Raw genomic sequence first — 14,228 nt, 5'->3', positions numbered from 1 at the left:
GTGACATCATCACGCACTCACCGCCGCGCCCATTCATTTCACGCTCTTTCCTCCTTCACCTTTCCACTCTCCGAGAGCTCTCTACTCCTCAAATATTCAAGTCCAGGGTCTGTGATCTCTCTTGAAGCTCGAAATGTCTCCAGGAAAGCGACTCCCGCCTGGAAGTGCTCAAGCGCAACCAACACCCAATCCCAAAGACCCGAAGGATGTTTTGAAGAGCGTCGCGCCCAAGTCGAGCTTGGCGCGCATCCCCTCGCCAGCTCGCTTTTTCTTGGTTTTCTTCGGAAGTCTGGTTCTAAGCTCGGTATTGTTGAACCTCTCTGCTGGATTTACACAAGGTGATCTTGGTCTCGTGAGCAAGCACCTCGAGGAATGGTGGGAAGTGGGGGGATTGATCGCGTGGAAGGGTGTGGAGATTGCTTTGGCCTGGCTTCTTGGGTTTGACAGTGAGTGCACCTTCTCTCGATGGAGAGCATATTTGTCGCAAGTTTTAAGAGCACAGAATGAGCTAACTCAATGGTTGCGATGCCCTCAGGCCGGGATGTCGCCTCGTTCCTCCTCCTCACACACTTACCGACCTACACCCTTCTTTCCTTCTTCTACAAAGTCCGCCCAAGTGCGGTACTGGCCTCATATTCAATCACTATTATCTCAATAGTGATCCCGTTCGCGCTTCTGCGCCGGCCTACCTCCGTTCATGACCTCTCTCACGCGCCTTCTGGCACCGTTGCCAATCGGGCCATCTTGCAGGACCGACCAACCACAATCTACACTACTCTGGCCGCGACGTCCATTTTCAGCGTCATTATGTACGCAAGCTATGCGTCCTGGCTCCCCGCTAAGCTCGTGGTACACTTCGAGGATATTAAGGATATCAGTGCCGCGCACGCTGGCCCCGCCGGCCTTCCCATCCTCTTTCTTACTCTACTCCCCGCCGGCATTGCTGCGCGTGACTTCTTGTTTGTGAGCTCTACGGGCCATAAAAAGGAAACCCCCAGGGAAGCGGACCAGTCTGCGAGCCGGGAGGGCGAGTACTTGGTCACGGCAGTGTACCGCAAGACCTGGGGCCAATTGTCGACGAAGAGCAAGATTCTCCTTTCGCGAACTATCCTGCTCGCAACTGGAGTGCTTGTCAACACGATTGTTCAGGTGGCGGGCACTATTCGAAGTGTTTCCATCGAGGGCGCGGCTACCTGGGGCCTGGTCTGGGCAGTTGCGACAGGGGCGGTGGGTGCAACCTTTGGCTGGATTGAGGCGGTGGATGGATTGTAAGCTCGTATATCAAGGAAGCGCAAGGCGTTCGAGGGTGATGGGGATTTAGTTGATTTGGGAGCGTTGTTCGGACGGCGCTCGGTCCGTGATGCAGTTATTTTTTTTTCTTTTTGGCAATTTTCAGTGTTTTTTGACACCTTAGAACTTGAAGTCCACGGGGAGACTGTATAGCTATACCATTGAGTGCCTTACCTATTCTAATGATTATTACTTTCACGTCTTTGAAGTTGCCTCTCCTCCGCAGCCCGCAGTTGATAGCAAGAGGGCGATGAAACTGGATATCTCTTAGATTGTAATATGCATTTGCGAGAGTCCTATGTTTATTCATAATCGCTAAAATTCACAAATAATCCAACCACTATCCATCAGAAATTCATCTGTGATAGGCCCTCGAATATAAGACGACTCAAGCAAGGCATAACCCGACAACGAAGAAACCACAGAGAGGGTATCTCTCTTCACGACATAGGACGATTCATCTCAATCTCGTCCGACGCATAGTCCCGCTCCGGCTTCGAGGATTTGTGCTGATCAGGCAACAACCAGCCAGGGTGAATAACATTAAACACAACAACAGCAGCAACCATCATAGCTCCATCAAGAGCAATAAAGTACTTCTCATGAGTAATCAAGAATCCACTCCACCCCTGCAAAAGCTCAATAGTACGGTAAATGCTCCGCACATAGATGCACAACACGGAGAAAATCATCGCGCCCAGCAGGGGCACAATAGACCCAGTCAGAGACTGGAGAAGCTTGTGGCGCATGGTACGCAGAACGAAATCGGCGGCGAAGAAGACGAAGATGGTGATCGAGAAGAGCTGGAAGATGATACCGGCTACCATGATGTGAGTGCCGGTTGCGGTGTCGCCGTTGATTTTGTCGGCTTCGGAGGAGGCCATGCCACCGCCGATGGCTTGGATTACGAGGGAGACGATGTCACAGGTGCAGAAGATCCAGAGGTAGAGGCTGGGCTTGAGGATGGAGGATTCTCGGCCGAGGATTTGGATGAAGCGGCCTAGGAGGACGTAGATGCCGGCTGTGAAGAATGTGGGTGCTATATTGTATTGGTTAGATGGGTTGCAAGCTACTTGAGAACACAAAGAGTCCAGCAATACTCACCGATGATAAGAGTGGAAATCTGCATCAGGAATGCGGTCGAGTTATATGGACATTTGGAGGACCAGGTTCGACCAGCCCAGCCAATGACTTCGACTATAGCGTACAATGTTAGAAAATACTCATTCCCAATTGTTGTCAAGTTATCTTTGAAGATATCTGGTGCGACATGGATGGATTGTGCGTACCCAAGCAACCAATACTGAACACACTGCACCACCATGTTCGCTTCCAGCAAAACTGAGCAGTGTGAAGAAGCATCGAGACTCCGAAGAGAGTACAGTAGGCAATTCCAGCCCCTAGTGTTGGAACATAGCCGTAGGATGTACCAATTCCAGGAACTAGGGCATGGCAGCCATCTAACAGTGCCCGACTGTCAGACATAATCGTATCGAAAGTATCGAGGGAGTGCTTCGTAAGTCGGAGAATTGATTTGTCAATCTAGCCAATGAAGAAATGAGTAAAGAGAGCTTCTTTCGCGTGTTGAATAGCCGGATCTATCCCGGATGGATGGATAATGCGACGGAAAATGACGAATTGAGTGGCAACTATATAGCAGTGAATGAATAGCAGTCCGCTTGAAGTTGCCGGCCTGAACGGGTCGGCGATAGAGAATAGGGAAAATAGGCTTCAGGCTTCAGGGTTACGGGTTGAGACAGATAAAAGAAAGTCAAAAAGAAGGCTGCCACGTTAATCCAGAGCAAAAGTATACGGAGTACATATAAAAGAACGAGACATCAAGAGGCGGAGCATCAGCACTAAACCTCAACGATAAAAAGCTTGCAAAAAGCGATCAATAATATTCGTGGGCTGTCCTACTGCCACTCGCAAGATCTACCGGGTTCAAACGCCGTTCGCTTGGTCGGAGACAACCAACCCCGACCAACCGCGACGAGCAAGGTCGAGAGGCATCCTGTCAAGACAGGGACCTGTGTCCATCTAGCGAATGAGAGCGGGGACAGAACAGAAACATTGAACGAGTAGTGGGGGCTTGCAATAACGAGGTGGATCAGGATTAGGTGCAGTATCCTATGCATAGCCATTCGTGTTGTGCCTTATGGGAGATGACATCAAAAAAGTCCGACATCATAGCAAAATGTGCCAGATCTGATAGGAATTCGGGCCGAACGATGCATCCGCAGCGACGGAGGAGAAACTTGGATCTCGCAAGAAGATCCTTTCTTGGTTTAGCTTCGATGGAGTCGGGTAGTCCTTGGCACCGCTCAGCCTTGGACCAGACACCAAACAACACCACTGAAGCCTTAACTCCGATCCGATGCTCCCGGGTGTGAAGGAATCGAAGGACGCGCAAGATGGTAAGATCTGAGCCTCTTAATGGAACGCCACGTATTGCCCGGAAAGGGAAAATGCGTCGAGGTGGGAGGCAGATTCGTGGCTCTTATCAGGCTCGATGTGCGGCGGGCTGGAATCGATGTTTAGCCTTGCGATGAGAATCGAGATCAATTGAAGGTTTTTGCATTTACCATCTGGACCCCACGATCTCGTTTTCGCGTTCTTCGATTATTCATCGCTCGTATCGTATCATGGCATCTTTTAGACCAGGCGTCCCGACTCACATTTGACGTTTGGAGTTAGGCCCAATGTGCGACACGAGTTCTAGGCCGACCTTGGGGTTTGGGGGGTCACCTGATTGGTGCTTCCATGGAGTCTCAAAAGTGTACGGCAAACGGTCATACACGATTTCTGTGCTGATGATACATTCGAGGGCCTCTGTCATCCCGCTTTTTATTCGCTCTTCTCATCCTAGGAGAATCCTCGAAAGTCTCCTCTTGCGCACTATGTGTATCTCCTAAAGCCCGCAAGCTTACCACGCCCAGTTTCCAAGTCATGCCCTTTTTGGCAAGTCCGAATCATCATGTCAACTGTCAAGATGCTTGGATCCTTCGAAGCAGCCCGAATATCAACCTTTGACACAGGCACACGTTCTAGTTTGGACCTGCCGTACATACGAAGTAAGGTGAAGTGAAGTGCCTGCCCGGAGAGGACCCACGGCAAAAGTCAAACTCGGCATACATTCGTCTACACAGTCGGCAGTTGTACTTGAATCGTGGTGAAACACTACGACTTGATACATAAATCATGAGGCTCTATCATGCTTTGAAGGTTGAATCAATGCTCATCATTCAACGAATTACCTCAGGAGGAGAACTAGCAATAATGTCGTCCTGTTCATTTTGGACGACACGGTCAATATCTAAATGGCGTGTTCTCTGTGAATTCTGGCGTGTCATAGAATCCGGGAGGATCTGGTAGTCACGTCAGCACTGCACATACTTAATAAGATCACAGAATTCTTACCCTCATGCGTTGCGATGATGTACTTCCTCGTCTCGACGATATTGTGACCCAACTCGGAGTTGAGCTCCTGTTGGTGAATTCGGATCCTCTCATTGCGCCTGGCAGCACCGCGAACGGCTGCCTGCGCGACATGGAAGCGCGATGTACGATTGACGAGCATCATATCAAATGGCGTCGTTGTACTTCCTTCCTCCATGTAGCCAGCAATCGAGACACGATCGAGACGAGGGCGACCAAATAGCAAACCCTGCAATTCCATCGGATAACCATGGTAGTTGAAGTGGATGGGCCTGTCGGCAGTGAACAAATTATCAAATTCCTCAGTGGCCAATGCATGCGGATGTTGGCCCGCGTTCTCGAGGATGAGCAAGTCGGTCACATTCACCACACGTACGCGCAGGGCTGGCGCGCGCTTGCGCAGAATCGCTGCGGCTTGGATCACCTCGAACATCAGCTCGACACCAATACCCACCAGGACCACGTCCGGATCCAGTCCATCGCCAGTACTGCAGAATTTCCAGACTGATGCACCAGCACGGCAGTGGTTCTCTGCTTCTTCTGGACTCAGATACACTGGGGTTGGCTGCTTCGAGCCTACCATGAGGTTGATGTAATTCTTCGACTTTAAGCAGTGATGCATTGTTGTCAGGAATGTATTTGCATCCGGTGGGAGATACACACGGGCCGCATAAGGCTTGAGCTTCAATACGGATCCAATGAATGATGGGTTCTGGTGGGAGAACCCGTTATGCTCCTGACGTGTCCAGGTGCTGGTTTCAATGTAATTGAAGCTGCTGACAGAACAGTGCCATTTGGTTTCACGAGCCTAGAGGAGAGATGGATGAGTATCGTGAGGAGAAATGACAATGGAAGATAACCCACCATCTTGATAAACTTGGCATACTGCACCATCATGGTATGAATGATGCCAAGGAAGCTCTCATAGGACGCGAAAATTCCCACCCGGCCAGTCAAGGTGTACCCCTGCATGAAGCCCTGACACATATGTTCACTGAGCACCTCAATGACACGCCCCCCGCGAGCATTAGAAAATTCATCCCACTGGAAATTTCGGCCTGTGGTTTCAAACACCGCGTCCAGTTTGTTGCTTTCTAACTCATCGGGACAGAACAGCCGCACGCTATCGGGATTTTCCTTCATGACATCTTTGATGAGCCGACCAATTGCCTTCATGGCACTTTCATTGGCTCCTTGGTTTCCACAGAACTTCTTCCAGTCGGGTAGAACTGGTGGTGTGTATTTGTTGTATGCTTCAATGCGCTGACCCAGCTTCTTCTCGTCGTTCTCGGGGATCACAGACTTGATCTCGTCGATGACATCGCCGTTCTCTTTGAAGAGCTCCTTAGGCTTATAGCCCGCGAGCCATTGCTGGAGAATGTCTAGTTGCCCCTGGTCAGACTTTGCCTTGGGTAGTGGCACTTGATGTGAATGAAAGGAGCCCTCGATGAATTCGCCGTTGAGTTCCTTCGGTCCTGACCAGCCCTATAGCCACAGTCAGCATTCTGGAATATAGACGTTTCATTTAAACCCTACCTTTGGGGTGCGCAGAATCAGCATTGGCCATCTAGGCTTGAGAATTGGATTCCCAGAGCGAGCTGCTTTCTGGATTTTCTGGATCTCGTCCACGGCCCATGCCATTGAGTAATGGAGATCGGTATCGATATCTTTGAGGTCTTCAACGAAGCGGACCTGGTAGCCGTATCCACTAAACAAGGCCGCGAGCTCTTTGTGATCCATGCAGCCGAAAATGGTGCGCTCGCTAATCTTGAACCCGTTGAGATGAAGGATCGGAAGGACGGCGCCAGACTCTTTGGGATCAATGTACTTGATTCCGTGCCAGGAGCTAATGAACCATTGTCAGAATTGTGCCGAATGGGAGAGATTCAAGGTACTAACGTAGCAGTTGGTCCTGTTTCCGCCTCTCCATCTCCGACTATGCAAGTCACAATGAGATCGGGGTTGTCCATCACCGCACCGAATGATACGGATAGGGCGTAACCCAGCTCTCCACCTTCATGAATCGCGCCGGGTGTCTCACCGTTGATGTGACTGGGAGGACCAGTCAGCAAAATCAAGGTGGATGTCCAGTTGAGCCACTTACCTTGGGAATCCAGTAGTAGTACTGAACGTTGAAATCAAACGATGGAGACCTTTCCCGTCGCGGGTGTACTCTGGATAAAATCTCTCTAACGAACCCTCTATCCATAGCGTTGCGAGGAGGGCGGGTGCACCGTGTCCTGGGCCAACCACATAAAGCATGTCAAGATCTCTGGTTCGAATGAGATAGTTGAGATGTGAGTAGACCAGGATCAGACCCGGACATGTTCCCCAGTGACCTGCGAAATGAAGCCATGAGTGTACATTCAACCTTTTTAGGAGAATGCTCGTACGCAAGAGGTGTACTCACCCAACAGCCTTGGCTTAATATCCTTGAATATCAGATCTCTTTTCATCAAAGTATTTTCCTGAAGAAAGATCATCGCTTGGGACGAGAGTTAGCGATGCGATCCATGTTGACATGAGTACAATATGGGTTACAGACCGGCAGCGATGTAGGAGGCTGCTCTCCGGAACTTGAGCAAAGCATTGCAGGTCTTCTCGTCCAGAGTTTGATAAGAAAGTGAGACTTGCAATTCCGCTACACAGCCTGGCAACTGCGACGGCAATGCCTCTGGATTCGGCCGATCGATAACTTCTCCTGGCATGATACCAAGAGCGAAAGTATCTTTGTAGTAATCAAAAGAAGGTCTTGGCGCGGGAGATCAACGCGGGAGGAGTACGGAGTACAAAGATCAAAATCAGTGGGACGATTTGATGATGATGCCAGATGAAAATGTAAAAGGAACAAAACAGAAGAAGAATTCCAAAAACGATAGATTCGCAATCAGGAGATTACCAATTTAATGGGTCATGCCATAGAGGGAATCTCCCCATCACTCAGCAAGAAAATGGCTATTTGATCGGCCCTGTTCCCCCAAAATTGACCGACGTCACCCTACGTTCACCCTCCAACTCTGACATCACCCTCCACCAACCCTCGGCCGTTGAATCCCTGTTCCAACAGACAGGTATCAACCTCATTCTTGTGACAGAAGATACAGTCGAGTCCTGCGATTACTGCCCACCATGGGGAAGTATATCCTGGCCGTCAACGCCGGCTCGTCGTCCGTCAAAGTCACCTTCTATACCTTTGAGAATCCCCCGCAAGCCATCGCCGATGCGCAAGTCTCGGGCATCACAGCCCCGCCACCCACGCTCAAATACCAGCGTGGCCCGGTGAAATTGAAGGAGGAGCTGAAAGAGAAGCTGAATACCCCACAGGATGCATTCAAGTACATCCTACAGCGCTGCTTCAATGATCCCGAGCTCTCCGAAGTAGCCAGCGACAGCGATCTGGCCTACATCTGCCACCGAGTGGTGCATGGTGGGGACTACCACGAGGCTGTGAAGATCAACGACGAGACACTCCATCATCTGGAGGTTTTGGAGGATTTGGCACCGTTGTATGTGGAAATAATGGCCTTGCGAAAGCAAGAACAGTCCCAGACTAACCAACTCGATCGAAATGTATTAGACACAATTTCTCCGCCCTGGAAATCGTGCGCCTGTGCAAAAAAGAACTCCCGAGCGTGACAAGTATCACCTACTTTGATTCGGCCTTCCACCAAACCCTTCCCGACTACGTGAGGACATACCCTATCAACCAGGAAGTAGCCAAGGCAAATGGATTGCGGAAATATGGCTTCCACGGAATCAGTTACTCCTTCATTCTGCGCTCAGTCGCTCAATTCTTGGGTAAACCCCAAGAGCAGACCAACATCATTGCGATGCATATCGGAAGTGGAGCTTCAATGTGTGCTATCAAGGAAGGCAAATCAATTGATACTACGTGAGCGTGGTCTCGTAATGGTGGGCTAGATTGGATGCTGACAGATCTACTAGCATGGGCCTGACTCCATTGGCAGGACTGCCAGGCGCGACACGCAGCGGCGATATTGACCCTTCGTGAGTCCATGTCAATCGCAACTATGAGGATTATCACAGAGACAAGATACTAACCTCGTGGGAACAGGCTGGTGTTCCACTACACCAGCGAAGCCGGGAAATTGAGTCCTGGTAGCACCAAGGAAATGCACATCAGCACGGTAACTCAAGCCCATGAGCCTACTTCTCCCACTACAATGACTGATTCAAGCATCTTGTGGCACGTTTAGGCAGAAGAAATCCTGAACAAGCAATCCGGCTGGAAGGCTCTAACCGGTACGACCGATTTTTCCAAGATCGCGGTCGAGAAATTCCCCTCCGAAGCCCACAAGCTCGCCTTCGATATCCTCGTGGATCGACTGCTAGGGTACATTGGTAACTACTACGTGAAGCTAGGCGGGCAAGTAGATGCCCTCGTCTTTGCTGGTGGCATCGGCGAGAAGAGTGCACTACTACGGCAAACGCTGGCCGAGAAATGCCAGTGTCTGGACATAGCCATTGATGCGAAGGCTAATGACAAGGGGCCGGAAGATAAAGAGACGGTCAAGGACATCTCCCAGGATGCCGGCAAGGGGCCTCGAGTGCTGATCTGCCAGACCAATGAGCAGGTGAGTCTTGGCATTGAGAATGGTGGGGAAGGGAGTCGAGGGGTGATTTCTGATAGATACTAACGAGTCATCAATAGTTTGAGATGGCATACCACGCTATTCAATCGCACCTTTGAGAGCAATTGAGTTGAAAGGTTTGGTAGACATGACTGGCTACAGGATACAGCGACCGAAAAATGGTCCTGCCTATAATTCCAAATCAGATGTGATAGGTGTGGTTGACGAAAGTACCAAAGCAGAAACTTGTTAATGAGACACGGATCATGCGACAAGTATATGGGACCAGAATGCGTCAACCCTAATCTCATAAAGGATCGATTGAGTTTCATGACTTGAGGTCAAGCACGCATGCTCAATTAGTACGCAGCAACGTTCTTTTGCAACTTGCACTCGATACTCTATACATATGTAGTCATGATTCATTCCAACCTGTTCATTCCAGCCCTCCACAATGAACAAGGTTCCTACATACCAACATCTTCCTTCCACTAATCAGGCCACTGAACGGAAAGCTAAGACGGTCGGTTTGGGCTTTGTTTATTGGGATTGGACAGCGAGAGAAAAATTGGAATGATGTGATGCATCATCTGGACCCAGACAGTCGGACACGACAGCTTGCATCGGGGGGAATCCCTTTACCCGATCCCCGATCCCCAACATTCAGGTAGGTTTGGTGATCCCCTAGCTTAATGCACGATATGGGAAAGTGGGAAAGAGTGTGATGTGAGAGATTTCGATCGCGGAAACAAAATAAAGTACTGTACTTTTGGGTGTGTGTAGGGACTGGAGACGATCGGTCGGGTCTGGATGTTCGGGATGGCCGATCTGTAGGATGGACGATAGAAGTACGAGGGATCTAGGTCTGATGGGAGTTACGTTTGTTAGACATGTTTGATATGATATCTGATGTCCGATTCCTGTATACACCGCACCTAGTTTACGATAGAGTGATATGATACTGTTAACTAGATGATGGAGTACTCGATCCGTGCATTACACATGTCAAATCCAGGCCCAGTGGCTGAGCAAAGCTGAAGAATTGCAAAGCCAGGTACCATGCAGGTGAACTCCATTTTCAGTACTTTGTTGCTCTATACAGAAACCCACTGAAATTGACCCTGCCTACGCAAAGTGTCATGCTTGGTACTCCGCATAACAGCCGGACAGCCGGACAGACAAGTCGACGACAGTGGCAACCAGTGGGTCATAGTACAGGCGTCATGTATGGGGTTGATGCGAGTTGATCTTCATGATCTGGTGATGCATCTGCTATGTCGGTGGCTGGCAGTAGCACATCATAATGTACGGAGTATTGTTTCCAAGTCCAGGGGACTCCCAGGTTCCAACCTCCCAGCCTCCCGCCATCTCGCAGGATCTCCACTGCCCGACCCGAATCCGTACAAATGGTCAAGTTAGGGTGGCTGGAAGCATTAGCCGTTGAGCTGCAACTGGCCGCGGAATCTCTAGTGAGCTTCCGGGGCTCCAAGAGGCGTTTGAGTGGGGCCCTTTGGCGTAAAGGTCCATCATTTGCATAATCATTGTTTTGTGGATAGGGTTTGATCCATCTCGACTCTCGAGTTGTTGACATCCGTCAAATTCAAGGGCGCTGCAGCTGCGAGGAAGATGCGAAGCTGCAAAGGAGAAATGATGCTGGCATGAGCACCTCATACAATCCATCCATTCCTTAAACCCGCCTCCAGGTAAGAGTGGCAGACCCGACAGGGAGGAAAAGCAGGATGATCGTACCCGACACAATGGACGCTGGGGCAGTGGAGGCTGGCGATCGTCATCTATCTGTTTTACTTTTTAGTTCCCTTTTTCTCCTACATCGGTTTATCCAGATCGTGTCACCTGCAAGTTAATCGATCGTTGGGTCAGAGAAGGAGAGGGTTGAGGTTCAGATTGAGGCTGAGACTTTTGGATCCTGACAATCTAAAAACTCTACCGGGATGTTCTGGATGTCTTCCGGCTGGTCGATGTATCTCTGTTATCCATTCTTTCAATTGATTTCTCCCGAACGATTTGCGGGATTCGCCATGGTGCGGTTTGCCGATGATCAACCCGTAGCGACACAAAGATCCCTGACGATATTCTCCAACGGAAAAGGGGCCGTCTGACTCCATTGAGGACAAAGCAATGAGTGGGCTAGAAACTGCTCTAGATTTTTCGGCTTTCCGTTATGGATTAAGCAGTCATAGTTATACTGCAGGGCGTGGAATCGCCGGAGGCGAAGGCCACGGGGCTCCATTTAATGCGGGTGATTGCAGCTTCCCTTCACGATCGTGTTGTGCTTGCCGAGGGACTAAGTAGGACCTAACGAGAAAAGTAATAGTCGCTATAGCTAATGATAGCAGTGTATTATCCACTGCGGAGTCCGGCGTATGGCGCAATACGCTCCAGACCCAACTGGACTTAACTTCGTGGATTCTGGTGGGTACCTGGTAACCGCTAGAAGTAGAGAGACTCCATATGGTATGGATACAGTCAAATGGATCATTCCCACTATGTTCCAGAAGGCTTCTTTGTATGGAGCCCGAATCTTCTAGGGAAAGGCTCAGGATAATGAGAATTCAGTATCTACCTCCTCACCTGCCTAAGGAGCACACACTAGGATCGGCCGGCTTGGGTTCCGCGCAGGCTTAGCGCCCTGTTGCCTGGGATCCTGCTCAGCGTAGACCAACAGCCAGACGTGTCACTGTTGGGACTAACAAAGACGTAGGCTGGGCTGGCTGAAAAAGTGGCCCACGACACAATAAGAACCGCCGCCACAGTTTTCATTTTTGAGCGATTAACACATCGATCGGCGGATTCAAGAGAGAACAAAGAATCTCTGCCTTAGCTAGTGGCACGGCGTACTTTTGACAAAGTAACGGATGCTGGAAACTTGGGAGACTTTTCCAGATTTGCGATTGACTACAGTACTGTACATGAGATCGTCCACCTCCATCAAACATCCCCTGCTTTTAGGGTAGAGGCGATCGTGCTGCAAGGCGGCTATCCATTGTCCACAGTTAATGCGACCGGTTGGCTATTCCGCAATACAATCTCCTCCCCGATCCCTGCTCCTGCATCGCGCCACCCTGTAGGTACACTGCAGTGGCGCGCACGGTACTTGGGCGCCAGCGGCACTGCGACAGATGGATGCGTCCTGCGGAAGATTCTTGATCGGGGAAATTGATATGCACGGAGTACAATGGGGAACAGATTACGGAGTACAGAATGTACATATGTACGAGATGCAAGTAGTGGAAGTAGATCATATTCAATATCAACATTTTAGGCACCAAGTATCTATGCCATGGACTACATGTATTGACTATTTACAATTTACAATTTACTCCTTACTATATGGAGTAATATGGGCTGGAACAGCCGAGGCATCGTCTAAACCTTGTGCCCTGCATTCAACTCCGTCCGGCTATAGGGGCCCAAAAAGCGTTCATGCAATATAGCTAAACCTTGTTTTCGCGGGAGAACTAATGCATCGAGCCGCAGTCTGGAGACGCGTTTCTCAGGTACCCGATGTGGCGACTGGCGAGCTCACATCTGACTGGATCAGGCTCGGCTGGAGAACCACAGACTTGAAATTGAGGAGCCGTTGTACCTGATGAAAAATCCTGGTTGATGCAGGGCAAAAAACACTACTTACCCTATACTCAAAGACAAGCTCCTCTGTCTATACACACAATTCCTATGGTTTTTCCATTTGACATTATTTTCCGGGGCATTTGTTTCTCCATCCTTAATTAGTATTGATCTATTATTCTGTAATCACTTTACAGACTAGCATAACCACTAGTGTACCACGTTCCATGGAGACGGCACAAGGTGCTCAACGGGGAAGACGGAGTCAAAGGCCGGCGCGGACGGCGGCGGACATCGAACGGAGCCAGGAACTGCGATTAAACCAATCGCTAGTCTTTTGACGGGCCAGTGAGGCGATGAAGAGGGTCGCTGGGGGAGTGGGCGAGTTCTTAGCAGTGGTTTTCTCTTGTTCTCCCGTTTCTAGCGCCATTCTAGCTGTAAAAGAAACGGGGCCTACCCGATGCGATGGAGCCAGTTGCCGACCCCACCAAGAAGGAAAAGGAAGCTCGTTTCCCTGACAGTCAACTCCGTCTCCTTTTTTGGGTGGTAAACCCCGGCGGACCAGCGCGACCCCGTCCGGAGAGGACTCACTTACAGTATGTAGATGTAGCAGCCTAGCTCGTTAATTTCTATACCCTGCATACAATATTATCGAGCCTTCTTTACCTTTCTCTTGCCTCAGAGGGGAGGGTGATCATCGTTCATTACCAGGTCCCAGGCCGATGAATCACGAAAAGACCAATAAATAAAAAGAGGATAGTCACTCGATAGAAAGACACGAGATGCGTACCATCGCAACCCAAAAGAGAGACCATCGACCTATAGACGCGAATAGTACGGAGATATGGAGCCGAAGTTTCTCCTGCCCGTGTTTCGTCTCGATCTCGCTAACGGCGCCGGGGAATATTCCGCAGCACGGTAGATCCCCAGTTTCGATTTCAACAATAATTATTAAACATTATCAAAGAACCGGTGGAAAACACCAGGATTAGACACGCGATATTGACTCGATGGTGAGCAATACGGAGTATACTTGAGCACAGCCATCGTTTGTGTTCCCCCCTAATTTCATCATTAGCGCGTTGGGGACACCCGGCTGAAACAAGCTTACGAACCAATGGAGCAGGGTTGTTGGGGACACCTGGCATGTCAGGAAATGGGGGGAAAACTATAATGGTGAACAACATCGTACAGAAGAAGGAGCTGTGGCTGGATTGGGGGAGCCACTCACGCGGCTCCAGTGTGGCGAAAGTCTAGAGCTGACGCAAGAAGAGAGAGATTTGTCCTTAAAATACATGAGTATAATATTCGAAGGTATGC

The 14,228-nt window shown here is 49.9% G+C and overlaps 4 protein-coding genes across 4 annotated transcripts; 2 read left to right on the top strand and 2 right to left on the bottom strand.

The window, feature by feature from the left end:
- The first annotated feature begins 53 nt into the window (after positions 1 to 53).
- N7473_007135 (uncharacterized protein) lies at positions 54 to 1,498 on the top strand. Its single transcript, XM_057153075.1, has 2 exons — positions 54 to 446; positions 536 to 1,498. The coding sequence occupies exons 1-2, from the start codon at positions 134 to 136 to the stop codon at positions 1,270 to 1,272; spliced, it is 1,050 nt and encodes a 349-aa protein (XP_057007413.1). The 5' UTR covers positions 54 to 133; the 3' UTR covers positions 1,273 to 1,498.
- Positions 1,499 to 1,661: 163 nt separating this feature from the next.
- Positions 1,662 to 3,190, bottom strand: N7473_007134 (RTA1 domain-containing protein). Its single transcript, XM_057153074.1, has 3 exons — positions 2,580 to 3,190; positions 2,395 to 2,487; positions 1,662 to 2,329 (listed from the first exon to the last, which is right to left on the bottom strand). Exons 1-3 carry the CDS (start codon positions 2,773 to 2,775, stop codon positions 1,731 to 1,733), a joined length of 888 nt encoding a protein of 295 aa, XP_057007412.1. The 5' UTR covers positions 2,776 to 3,190; the 3' UTR covers positions 1,662 to 1,730.
- A 1,409-nt stretch (positions 3,191 to 4,599) lies between these two features.
- On the bottom strand, positions 4,600 to 7,436 carry N7473_007133 (putative phosphoketolase; the record flags this gene model as incomplete). Its single annotated transcript, XM_057153073.1, has 8 exons — positions 4,600 to 4,658; positions 4,711 to 5,536; positions 5,593 to 6,213; positions 6,265 to 6,574; positions 6,628 to 6,780; positions 6,833 to 7,067; positions 7,139 to 7,213; positions 7,274 to 7,436. 8 exons carry the CDS (start codon positions 7,434 to 7,436, stop codon positions 4,600 to 4,602), a joined length of 2,442 nt encoding a protein of 813 aa, XP_057007411.1.
- A 304-nt stretch (positions 7,437 to 7,740) lies between these two features.
- N7473_007132 (uncharacterized protein) lies at positions 7,741 to 10,251 on the top strand. Its single transcript, XM_057153072.1, has 6 exons — positions 7,741 to 8,234; positions 8,306 to 8,620; positions 8,674 to 8,736; positions 8,804 to 8,876; positions 8,946 to 9,323; positions 9,401 to 10,251. Exons 1-6 carry the CDS (start codon positions 7,858 to 7,860, stop codon positions 9,437 to 9,439), a joined length of 1,245 nt encoding a protein of 414 aa, XP_057007410.1. The 5' UTR covers positions 7,741 to 7,857; the 3' UTR covers positions 9,440 to 10,251.
- The last annotated feature ends 3,977 nt before the right edge of the window (positions 10,252 to 14,228 follow it).

The sequence above is a fragment of the Penicillium subrubescens genome, assembly GCF_028828155.1.
Source record: "Penicillium subrubescens strain IBT 31985 chromosome Unknown utg000005l_segment0_segment0, whole genome shotgun sequence".
In the NCBI taxonomy this organism is placed as follows: Eukaryota; Fungi; Ascomycota; class Eurotiomycetes; order Eurotiales; family Aspergillaceae; genus Penicillium; species Penicillium subrubescens.
This window is presented reverse-complemented; position numbering and strand designations above follow the sequence as displayed.